The sequence below is a fragment of the Acanthisitta chloris genome, unplaced genomic scaffold, assembly GCF_000695815.1.
Source record: "Acanthisitta chloris isolate BGI_N310 unplaced genomic scaffold, ASM69581v1 scaffold6514, whole genome shotgun sequence".
NCBI classification, from domain to species: domain Eukaryota; kingdom Metazoa; phylum Chordata; class Aves; order Passeriformes; family Acanthisittidae; genus Acanthisitta; species Acanthisitta chloris.
This window is the reverse complement of record NW_008667574.1, coordinates 28397-41105: the sequence shown is the minus strand read 5'-3', so window position 1 is coordinate 41105 and position 12709 is coordinate 28397. Positions and strand designations below refer to the sequence as shown.

Below are 12709 nucleotides of genomic sequence, written 5' to 3'. Positions count from 1 at the left end.
AACTGACCTTCTGCCTTTCTGTATCGAATCACTCTTGATTATGTTTGATATAGAAAGTGAAACTTACATTAGTAATAACTGTGCAAATGAAAAAGGAACAGGTGAGTTGTCAGTGTAAAAGAAGCTCAGCATATGTTGTCAGCACTTGAGTTCAGTGAAAGAGCCCTTAAAGATGTGCATGACAACATCACCATGTACTGTGACTAAGTAGTAAATGGTCCCACAGAGGAAAACTGTAGAAAATACATAAATTAGTTTTATTTGGGTCTGGAAGCAGTCACTGAAGTTACTTATCTGGGGCAAAGACTTTGCCTCTTATGTCTGTTCAGACTACACACAGACCTCCAGTTGCTTCTGGAAAAGACATCTTGCAGCAGATTGTATGTCTGAAATATGTTCCTGTGCTCTCTTTGACCCCAAGCAAATAAAAGTACGTGGTGTGGAGTAGCTGGATCCTGCAGGTCAAGAGTTAGGCTTTCCTGAACTGCCTAGAGGAATCTGCCCAGAAGATAGGTCACAATGATAACAGCAACTGCTTCAATTTGTGTGTAATTTCCTGCTTTTCAACATGAACTGCAGATGTTCCCAAAATAGGGAATGTGAAGGGTTGATTCCTGGAGCATGGGAGAGATTTGACAGAGTTGTGGGTGTAAAAGCAGACGGATGGGCAAGCAGAGATCCTCAAACCAGCAGATGTCAGGCTGTTACTGCCAGCAAGTACTACGAAGGGAAAAGGTGAATCTGTGTGCTGATTGAAGTCAGAAATGGGAAGCTACAGGTCATCTTTAGCTGGTGAATAAAAGTAGCAATGATCTGCAAACATATGGTAATTAACTAGCATGAGTCTTCTGGAGTAGTTCTGTAGTTTGGTTTGATTTTTAAAATATTTTATAGTAATAGCCTGCATGGGTAATCCAGAATAAAATTATGCCCATGCAGGGAGTTACTGTCCTGGTTTTAGCAAAAGAAATTGATAAACTTTCCAGTGTGGATGAATGCTTGGGGAAGGGAAGGGTTGAGGTGGATAGTGAATACAAAGTAGTGTGAGTAAAAGCTGAAAAACTGACATTAGGAATAAAGCTAACACCGTGGGGTTTGGGTTAGGGGATATGACATATAGGCCTGCAATATTTGTAAGGCAGTGGAAGGAATTTGGGAGGTATTGTGTGTTACTGAAACCTGCAAGGAGAGAAGTGCTCCACAAAACTATGAAAATTTTGTCAATAACATAAAAACTAAAGAAAATTAGTATTTTCTAGGAACTTAAAAATCAAGCAAACAAAACCCAAAATAAAAAAAAAAAACACAACCAAAGCCCACTTTCTAACAAGAATCTGTTTAATTCTTATGCCAAAAGGAGGAGAGAAGGAAGATGTGGATTTTTTGTTGGTTTTAGTTTTGGATTTGGTGGTTTTTTGTTTTTTTGTTTTTAGTTTTTAGTTTGTTTGTTTTAAGTAACAAGGCTAGTAAACTTTTCCTAAGACTCAAAACATTGTGTGAGGACTCCTCTTACATGTCGATACAGTTTTATTGCATGAGATACTTTGACCTCTCAGCGGATTTGTCTGATTTCCTAAATATATTTATAATATCTCACAAGTATGTTACTATAAAAAGCACATGGATTTTGTTTCTTGATGGCTGAAAATAATATTTCTCCTCCAGTTTACAGGACTGAAATTTTGAGACTTGTTTTGGTAATGCAGAAGAATTTTGATGTATTAGGAATATAAATTAATTCAATGTAATTTTTTATCTTAGTGAAACTTCTGTCTTTTTTTGCTTTTCTTTGTTTTTCATCTGCAAGGTGACTGTCAGCACTCCCAGTGGACTCCAGGATCAGTTCTGGGTTTCCGAACATGTTGTTTTTCCTTGTTCTTACAGATTGATCACTTTGGGTTTGATGAAAATCATACATTCCAGCAGCGATATCTAGTAGCAGATCAGCATTGGAAGAAAGACAATGGACCAATACTATTTTACACAGGCAATGAAGGAGACATCACGTGGTTCTGCAACAATACGGTATGTAGAAAATACATTCTTGAATTACAGTCCTTCTTTCCAGTAATGGCATACTGAGAGAGTAAGGAAGAACAAGGAGCCAATTTCAGAAGATTGTTTAAAGATGTGTCTGTAATGATTGTTATGATTTGCTATGGGAAGAAGAGGAAGCAGAACAAAAGCACAGAAAAAGTTTTAGGGGATTCAGGGTCCTGTTTGAAGCCTATAGAAACCAAAAGGATGCACTTGTATTAAATTCCTGAAGTAGTAAAGCAGATCTCTAGTGGAAGCACCATTAAAGTGCTTTGAGCTAAGAATTCAGAATTTTGGACCAAATTTAACTTCTAGTATGTTAGATTCCCCAAGTAAAATGGGAGGGTTTGACGTTTGTGGGTTTTGTCTATTAACAAAAATGTTAAGTGAAATGAAGTGGTCTGGACATCAAAGCTAGATGGTTCTTGTTCTCTGTGATACCTGTGGAAGTTTTTACTTCCCTGACTGATACAAATGCAGAATGGAGTGTGTGGTTATTTTTCAGCCGTTTCAGTGTGAAATCCAGTAACAACAGGAGGTGGCATGCACTGAGCTCAAAGCAACCAGGGGCTGCTTACATACCTTTTTCTGTCTGTAGGTGATCTCTCCTGCTTGTTTTCACAGCTGGTGGCAACAAGCTGCTAGCAACATGTAACAGCAAGTTGTACTTACTTATTAGTTGAAAATAACTGTATTGCAATGCTCTGGGTTATTGCTTATGGCCAAACAAATGGTGTGGTTTTCATAATGTAGTCCTAACTCAAATGCATGCTTTTCTGCAGTAGCCTGGTTTTTCCCTGTGGATTAAGTTCGTGCCATAGGAGTTCTGTCAAGATTGCCTGTGTGTGCTTGTAAAACAATGCTGCTTAATGTTTTGCAGCACTTACATACAAGGACAATATGTATATTTATCCCCATCTCTGAGTGGATATACATTTTGTGCTTTTTTACTTCAGTGACACTTTAAAACCAAATTACACCCTGTCTTTCTAATGGCATTTTGATAGTGATATCTTTCTAATCAAAGAGAAAGAGTTGGAATACACTAGGCTGAAAATAGAGACTTGGAAAATAATTGATTCAACTTTTTGAAATGTCTGTTTTCCTCCAACCAGGGTTTTATGTGGGATGCGGCTGAAAAACTTAATGCTATGTTGGTATTCGCTGAACATAGATATTACGGAGAATCTTTGCCCTTTGGGAATGAGTCTTTCAGCGTAAGTGTCATATTTTCTCTTCCTTAAATGTGTTCTATAGAAACATAATTCTGTCTATTGTAATCCTTGCCAGGGCAATGAATGTTAGCTTGAGTAAGATTAAAATGTGCTGGAAGAACACAACTATCCTATTTTTGCAACTATCAATTCTAGGATAAAAAAATAAAATATCTGAGATTTTCTGGTGCTTCAATGGAGACCTGCAAAGAATATTTCATTGGTTATCAGGCACAGATTTGGACCTCTGTAGCTGCTGCTGGAAATCACTCATGCTGTATGTAACCTGCTTTCTTTCTCTCAGGATTCCAAGCATCTGAACTACCTGACATCAGAGCAAGCTCTGGCAGACTTTGCAGTACTAGTTGAGTACTTAAAGACGACCATTGCAGGAGCCCGTTACAGTCCAGTCATAGCCATAGGAGGATCTTATGGAGGAATGCTTGCAGCCTGGTTTAGGATGAAGTATCCCCATGTGGTAGTTGGGTGAGTGTGCTCATCCTGGTTAAACACAGAGCAGGTGTCTGTTACTTCTGGGCTATAAATATTACAGCTCTGGGGAGAAATACCATAATTCAAGATGGCTTGAATTTTTCAGTACTGGGAGGAGGAATCAAGTTACTTTGAATTTGGGCAGAGGCACCATTTGCCTAATAAGAGACAATTATAGGTCAGCAGGTACTGGAAGGTGTATGTTTTCAGAGCTGTCTGCTGGTTTTGTGAAAACAGCACGTGAACACTGACTTTGTACCCAATATTTTTTAGGGTCTACAGACTTCCTGATGACTTTAGGCAGATCTTTGGCCTAGTTACCCTCTTGGAAATAAGAATAGTAATTTCCCTACCTTTGTCTACTAGACAGTATATTTTTGTGGCTAGGGATTCTCTTCAGTTGAGCTCACAGTGCCTAGTGAGAGAGACCTAGTTGCTAGATAAGAATAAAAAATAATAAAGTAAGCAAGTCTGAATTTCTACTTCATGTATTTACTGATGTCTTTGTACTAGTGTCCAAGACTTACATCCTTCAGCAGCCTCTGCATCTTTATGGTTACTTCACCTAGGACACAGCATCTAAGCTGAATTATACATGCTGTTTAGTTGGTGGCTGTGGGGAGGATATTGACCAGAGGATGGGAGGTCACTTCTCAGGGCTTCAGGATCTTTTTATGTTGCTTTGCAGAGCTCTGGCAGCCTCCGCCCCAATCTGGCAGTTTGGTGATTTGGTTCCATGTGGCACATTTTTCAGCATAGTGACCAATGATTTCAAACAGAGTGGGACAGGCTGCTCAGAAAGCATCCGGAATTCCTGGAATGCCATTAACCACCTTTCCTCAACAGGTAAAACCTCACCAATACTTTTCAAAAGACAGCAAGTAATGTTCAGGATTGGTTTATGCCTTATTAAAATCAACAGGCTTGTCTTATGACTTTCACCTGTTTATGTATTGGGCTTTTTGAAACTATACTCCTGAAAACTGCCAAATGAACTTAGCACTAATTTTTAAATGTCTGTTTTGTTGTATCACAAGCTTCCCTCAGGCCTGGTAGGATGCAGAATCCAGGTCCTAACATCCCTAAGGGTAGACAAGAGCAGACTTCAGATCAGAACCTCAAGACTTATATTCCCTTCTGACGAAATAGACCAGATGGTATTTAAACTATAATTTTTTTGGGTAGTAACTGAGGCACTCAGTTATAGAAAATTACTACAACCCTTATGGATTTAGTGATAGGACTAGATGATCTTGAAGATCTTTTCCAAACTAAGTGATTCTGTGATTCTACAGCTACCTGAAAGGAGGTTGTAATGAGGTGCTGACTAAAACTTGATCTGCTGTGCTTGTGTATATATGGAATAATTTCACCAAATTAGTCATGCTAAGTAAAAAGGTTCTTTTAGCAGCAGCACAACTGGCCCATGTGTTAATGGTGATACAGTACATTAAATATCATTTTTTCTATTTATTTTTATTAAAGATGCAGGTCTGCAGTGGCTTTCCAGCACATTTCATTTGTGCAGCCCATTAAAAAACCTTCAAGATGCTGCTGTATTCAAAAACTGGCTGAGTGAAACATGGGTAAACTTGGCTATGGTGAATTATCCCTATAAAGCTGACTTCTTGCAGCCTCTGCCAGCTTGGCCTATACAGGTAATTCAGAACCAATATCTTGTAGAACTGACCTAATTGGTTTAGGTAATTCTCTCCTCCTCTCCCTTTCCCTTTATTCACCTCTGTAGAACCAACATGACTGAGAAAGACAACCAGGGTAATATGTTCTTGTGCATGAGCTGGTTTGCTGAATAACTGCCACTTGCAGGACTAATAGATTGTCTCAAGATCCCACAAAAAAAGTGCCAGGGATGAATGGAAAACCTTAGCTGTCTTCCAGAGCTGTTCTTGAGTAGCGGAAATGCTGCACAAAAAGTACATACAATTACAGCTTCTGATGCCAGGCTTAGCTGACAGAGCTTGCAACTGAAGAGAAAGTTTTGAGCCCATGTTCCTTTTTTGATATGGGAGAACTAATGAGAGAGGAAGTATGGATCCCTACAAAATTTATTCTTTGCAGGGTCGCTTCTCAAAGCAGAACCACTTTTCACACTTGTAAAACTTCACTTGTGCAGTTCTGTTCATCCACAGTGCTCTCTCCAAGATTTCTGTTTTCTTGGAGTGTTTCTGTTGTTTTAAGACTCTGGCTGAATGTCCCTGCAGGACTTTAGGTTACTGTGTAAGGTAGGTGAGGCAGATAAGATATTAGTATATTAGGCTACTAAGCCGTAGCGAGTTATAAAAGTTTTCCTTTGTGTAGAGCTGCCTGATGGAGGAGGGAGGGACATTCATCTGTTCTCTGTGGCTGTCTGCAAAGGGCACTATAAACACCTTGAAAGTAATTTCTACTTTGTGATCAGTCTGACAGAATCCAAGAAATGTGCTCACCTCTACCACTGTCTATGTTATCTCTGTTTGAAGTATAAACCTGAAATAGAAAAGGCTATGTACTACTGTGTGAAATCTGAGTTATTAAAGCTGTTCAGTTACTGGTTTGTTTATTTTCTGAAACAGAAGTTCTAATACGACTGTGAAAGTGAGAAGGGGGATAAGAATGTAGGCTTGATTGTTTTGGAGGTCTTTTCCAAATTTAATGATTCTATGTGTTTGAGTAGCTGGATATATATGTTTGCTTGATCTGTTCTCTGTTGTGGGCTGCCTACATCAAACTGCAGGGAACTTCAGTCTATACCTGGAGCTTCTTTGTTACATATTTATATGCATTATCTTTTATTACAGAGGAGCTAAATACCATTTATGAAGTATAATCTATTCTGAAGTATGGGAAATGGATTGAAAAATTTGGTGAATGAAATACTAAGGTGGCACTGGGTCGTCTTAAAATTTTTTTAATCAGGAAATGTAAAGTTTCAGGTTCTTCTTACTAGCATGCACTACACAAATGAAGTACTGCTTTTTGTGATAATGCTCAGCATATATCATTGGATAGAAAGATGCTTTCTGGAAGAGGTCTGACTGTACTTGGAAAATAAATTGATATCCTATCAGGTATTGTGTATTAATCTTTACTTCTTATAGATTTGAACTTCCCCTTCTGTCTTCATTGCAGGAAGTCTGCAAGTTCTTGAAGGATCCCAGTCTCTCTGATAAATTGTTGCTGCAGAATGTTTTCCAGGCCGTAAATTTATATTACAATTATACAGGAGAAGCCTCATGCTTAGATGTGTCTGAGACTGCAACAAAGAGTCTGGGCCAAATGGGTTGGTACTATCAGGTATGTCCGCTAACCTTTCTGAATTGCAACTTAGTGAGTTTTGTTTTGGTTCTTTTCAGCTAGAGCTGATGAGAGCTGTCAGTTCATTTAGCTGTCAATATATTGTGCCAGGTGTAATTGATGTACTAATGACAAATGTAGTCATGAACCAAGTATGATTGTAGCAGGGAGGGCAAGGCAGAAAAGAGAAGCAGTTTTCCCAGGAGGTTTAGAGTATATCTTTGTTATCTAGCTGATTGTTGAGTTTTAGCTCGTCATAGAGACTGGAAAATGATGTACAGCAGACAACTGTATGAGGTTCTATAAGGCCAAGCACTGGGTCCTGCACTTGGGTCACAACAACCCGCTGCAGCCCTACAGGCTTTGGGGCACAGGGACTGGAAAGCTGCCTGGCAGAAAAGGACCTTGGGGCACTGGTTGACACTGGCTGAATATGAGCCAACAGTGTGCCCAGGGGGCCAAGAAGGCCAAGGGCTGGTATCAAGAATAGTGTGGGCAGCAGGACCAGGGCAGTGATTGTACTCAGCACTGGTGAGGCCACACCTAGAATCCTGTGTTTGGTTTTGAGCTTCTCACTACAAGAAAGACACTGAGGTGCTGGAGCATGTCCAGAGAAGGGGAAGGGTCTGGAGCACAACTGTTACAAGGAGCAGCTGAGCGGACTGGGGGTGTTCTGTTTGGAGAGGAGGAGGCTGAAGTGAGACATAGTTGCTCTCCACAACTGCCTGAAAGGAAGTTGTAGTGATGTGGGGAGTCAGGCTCTAAAGCAGCAAGCCACAGAATGAGAGGAAATGGCTCCAAGTTGCACCAGGGGAAGTTTAGATTGGATATTAGGAAAAATGTCAAGCATTGAAACAGGCTATTCAGGGAACTGGTACAATCACCATCCCTGGAGGTATTTAAAGGACATTATGGCACTTAGGCATGCTATTTAGTGGTGGACTTGGCAGTTTTAGGTTTATGGCTGGGCTAAAATCTTAGAGGTCTTTTCCAACCCAAATGATTCTATGAAAGTTTAAGAGTAACTACTGATCAAATGCTGTTTGAGTTTTCTGTTTTAAATACTGCACTAATAGTCTGGTTGGACAGTCTCCTGGAAATACATCTTGACCTTCCCTTTCTCTCAGGCTTGCACTGAGATGGTGATGCCCATATGCACAGATGGTGTCCATGACATGTTTGAGCCTCAGAAATGGGACTTTGATGCATTTTCAGAAGAGTGTTACAGGCTGTGGGGAGTGAGGCCTCGTCCCTCTTGGGTTCTCTCTATGTATGGAGGAAAAAACATCAGTTCACACAGCAACATCATCTTCAGGTAAGTACTGCTTCAGTTTATAGAATGGACTTGCCCACCAGTTTGGATTGTCAGTGCAGAGAGCCTGCCCTAAGCAGCAAAAGGATCTGTCTCCAGCATTTCAGCTGAATAAATGATGAGCATCCTTTGTGTTACTTTTCAGAGTAAAATGATCAACCTGCAGTGGCCAAAGAAGCCAACTGCTCTGTCACTGCTTGTGTGACTCTAAAAGGAGAATCTAGGTTGGGATTCTGCCAAATATAGTCTTCTTCCCCTGTGGATTGCTTCTTATCTTGTGGCCAAGTCCAGGTTTCCCATGCTGGTAAATCCATCTAGCTTTTATGAACCCAAAGCTTCCACATAAGAGGAAAGCATCCATCTAGCTTTTATGAACCCAAAGCACTGTCTCTTCCACATAAGAGGAAAGTCTACACAAGCTCTAGCTATAACACAATCTCAGTCACCAAAATTGTTGCTCTGAGTGATATCCTTGTGGAAGGGCTGGCATGACATTCTGTTTTCCCTGTGATACACAAGAGAGGGGGAGGTAACTTGGGGAGCTGTTCTATGACTGCCAATAGCCTTTTCTTTTAGTGGTAATTAGTCGAGTTTCAAGAAACTTGTGTGAGATCTAAATACAAAGATGTTTTCATTTTAGCAAGGCGTATTGGTAATGCAACAAAAAATTGTCAGAAACACCTTTGTTTGTGGACAAAAAGTGAAAGAAATGTTTCGGTCTAATGTGAAAAAAACCTCAAACCCAAAAAAACCCCAGTGCATGCTGCTTGCTCTCTATTCAGCCTTCACGTTCCTTGTTTTTAAGATTTGACTCTGCTGTCTTAAAGGGAGGTTCATGTCATTGTACTTCTGCTGTGAGGTGATACAGCTAAGTACTGTCTGTTCATTAGGTTCTTACATGGTGGAGAGGTGTTCAATATCCCCATTGAGGCCTGTGCTTCAGCAGTCCTGGATTGCTGTACTGACTGCCCACTATGGGAAACTCCTGGATATATATTCCTCTGTGCTGTGGTTGTGCATGGCCTTTTCAGAAAAACACCTCTGCCACTTCTATAAACCAAACTCAGAATTAGTCTTTTGGGCTTGGTAGATAGGTGTATATTTTAAAAGTAGAAAGTTCTCTCTTGAATTGGGGATTATTTTATGAATTGCAGCTGTTAGCATTGGTCTTTTTGGCTTCGAAGGCCTATTGCTTTCCTCTTGTTTGCCTCTTGCTGTTTCTGTCCCAGCAGGATATCTGCTCTGGAGTGAGAAATTCTACCCTTTTTTGGAAGACTTTTTAATAGAAGTATTTGTTGGTTTAACTTAATTTCTGCAGCGTTGCTTATTTCCAAGGCTTCACAGCTCTGTATAGTAGAAATTGGCTTTGGAAGCAATAGACAAGCAAACAAATCTAAAGTGTTTGAGAATTTATGCCAGCTGAAGGAGCTGGAAATGAGAAAAGCCTGAAAGCATCCAAATAAATGTAGAAGTGCTGTACACACAAAGCTTTGGATCTCAAGCTGGGATGTTTCTCTTCAAACAAATACATTGTCAACACTGTACATTTTGTATAAGAGCCTTTTATCCTCAAACATTGCAGAGTGCTTTGCAAAAAATATCCCAATGTTTACCAGGGGATGTGGCTTCCTGTGGGGTGAAAAGGACTGTGTTTCAAGTGTCAGGCAACTTGCACAACAGTAGTGCAGGAAGAGAACAACTATAGGGCAGATTCATCCAGACACAGTGGGATTTGGCCAGGATGCTTAAACTGGTGTTGCTGCTTTTCCCTCTGCAAGCAGTACATCACTCTGCAGTCACACTGTGTTTTCTGTACTGTATGGTATTGATGCAGAAAACTCCACTGCCACTTTGGTACCTCCCTGGAGGTATGTAGTGTATGAGTGGCTACTTAGGCTGTGGGCAGGTGTTACTTGCCTGTCCTGGGCAGCACATCTTTATTAAAATTAGTTTGAAGACATCAGAGTTTGCAGAACACTTTCCCCCCACTTCTTTTCCAGCAATTTTCACTCCTCTTACTTGAACGTGCTTTGTACTTGTGTGGAAGTGCTGCATGGTGGTGGGAAGTGACATTTTGACAGTGTTCATGCATGTGGTGGCAGAGAGCTTGTAGCACTTGTACTGTCTCATCGTCAGCATATTATGGTAGTCAAAATCAGCCCAGGTGATATCAGACAGTATGAAATTTGGTGTGCACAGTCTAAAAATGGGTATTTTTCAGTCTGGATGGATCATACATAGGTGCATCTAAGTCAGGGGGCACCCACCTATCCAGTTCTGCACTGTCAGGGGAGATGCAGAAAGTTAAGGCTCTCTTTTGAGAGATACTGGAGTTCTGTGCAGAAGGGAGACTTGTTAGCATGAAAGAAGGGAATGGAGGCAAAAAAGAGAAGGCACAACAATGCTTGGCTGAAGAGAAAAGGTGAGAGAAAAAAGTTACTGAAAGGAAACTTGGCAGTTGTGGTGAGTGAGCGTGTTAAAAAGGGATGCACAGGCAGTGCTGCCAAGATTGTGTAAAACTTCTTGTTCTGGGAAGGGCTGGAGGGCTGAGGAAGCTCTGAAGAGAATATAGGAAAGGGGACTGTTTGCTGTGGAATAGGCAGGACCCTATGTATGTGTCAAGGAAGTATATGAACTGAAAACAAGGCTAGCATGCTGATATTTTGCATCAGGTTTTTTTCTGAAGTTCTGTTTGCCTGGTCACTACTAGAAAGGAATGACTGACTTTTTTATTCTTACTCTTTTTGTACTTCTGTTTACATTGGGAAACTCCTGTCCTGTGAGATGGGCAGCTGAATACTTACATGCATGTTTAGTTTTAACACATAAATAATTCATTCCAGTTGATGCTGAATTATCTTGTGCTGTAAAACTGTTAAGAGTTGATTTTGTGTTGAGCCCTCAATCCCCCCTCCTCCCAGCAAGCATCACTTCCCAAACTGTGTCAGCACCTCTGGTGCCATCATTTGGCAGGAGATGCAGAGGATGCAGCTAGAAGCTCCCAGAAAAACCAGAGACAGCGTGGTTTCCTTGGGGCATGCTTAGTTGCATGGTCCTACATGAGTAGGCCCAAAAGATCCAAGTACATGTACATCATGGGTCTCTCAGCAACTCATCCCCCTGTTGCCAAGGTGCTCTGCTGATTGAATGCTTTTGGCTTATTGGGCAACTCTGTATGCTTTGTGTTGCAGATGCAAAATAGTTCTCTTGTTCTAAGTCATATTTAGAATCACAAAGTAAAGAACTATAGAGACTCAAGATACTTGGTTGGGGTTTTTTTCAGTAGTGAAACAAATGAAGTATTAGTTCAGACTCCATCAGGTTTTTACTATTTTCTAAACTTTTTTACATTAAGTTACTAATTTTTTTACTGATTATTTTTCTGTTATTTTCTTGTGCTGCCATTGTGGTATTTTTTCTAGCTGCATATATCTATTAATGTCCAAGGATATTTTAGTTTCTTAGATTCTTCTGGAAATTTACCCTCACATACTACAATCCATTTCTGACATTTCCTTTTGTGGGCAGGTTCAGTGGTTTAAGTGAGGAACAGATCTAGATTGGCATAGTTCCACAAGTAGACAGATGTTGATTTTTTGCAGACAGATGGACCACATGTGGGGAGAGCATTGTAGTAAAGGAAAATAAGATGTAGGAGGGATTACTGGGTCAAGTCCAAAGCTAGGAATGGGATATGGAAAACTCTCCCCAGCTGAGCCATTGGCTTGGTCCATGGAGTATTATTTGGAGCCAGATCTATAATGCAAGGAACCTTTTTAATTGATTTGGGTGGGGGAGAAGGGAGAGTAAATGACATTAATTGTCCTGTCATAGAGGAAGAGTAATTTTAGACATTTTTGTCAGGGGTAGAAATTTTGTTTTAATAGGGTTATTATAAGTAAGTGAACTAATGGACAGTCCAAGCATTTATTGCAAAATCAGGCTGGCACCCAACTGAGACAGCAAAAGGTAGAACTTTCTGAAAGTTCAACTCTGAAGGGTCAGGTAGGTTATTTGTTTGACAGACTGTGAGGAAGGAAAGCAAAGCACTTTGCCTTGGGATTTTGGACATGTCTTGGTACAGGGGAACCTAAACTTTTTATAGCAATGACAGATGGCAGCAGATCTGTCTCCAGAGGCTTTAGCACTGTTATATGTTATCCGAATTAGCAGATAATGAGAAGTGTAACCTTGCTGCTGATAGCTCCATACCTCTGCCAAGAAGGCTTCTCTCAGCCAGGGGTAGTCACAAGACATTGAGACAGGACTGAGGTTTGTTTCTGTTGCTACATACACAAAAGTAGCTGAAAGTCAGGGTGGATATGTTGAGGTGAGCTGCGGCCTCACTGCTGACTGCTGT

The 12709-nt window shown here is 40.5% G+C and overlaps 1 protein-coding gene across 1 annotated transcript in view; it reads left to right on the top strand.

The window, feature by feature from the left end:
* Positions 1-1884: 1884 nt before the first annotated feature.
* Positions 1885-12709, top strand: part of PRCP (prolylcarboxypeptidase (angiotensinase C)) — a gene marked incomplete at its 5' end in the record, with an annotated part of 11049 nt that continues 224 nt past the window's right edge. The window contains 8 exons of the mRNA XM_009072541.1: positions 1885-2025; positions 3153-3254; positions 3556-3737; positions 4432-4589; positions 5229-5401; positions 6873-7037; positions 8165-8352; positions 10808-10817. Coding sequence (XP_009070789.1) covers positions 1885-2025; positions 3153-3254; positions 3556-3737; positions 4432-4589; positions 5229-5401; positions 6873-7037; positions 8165-8352; positions 10808-10817 — 1119 coding nt within the window. The remainder of the gene's footprint in view (positions 2026-3152; positions 3255-3555; positions 3738-4431; positions 4590-5228; positions 5402-6872; positions 7038-8164; positions 8353-10807; positions 10818-12709) is intronic.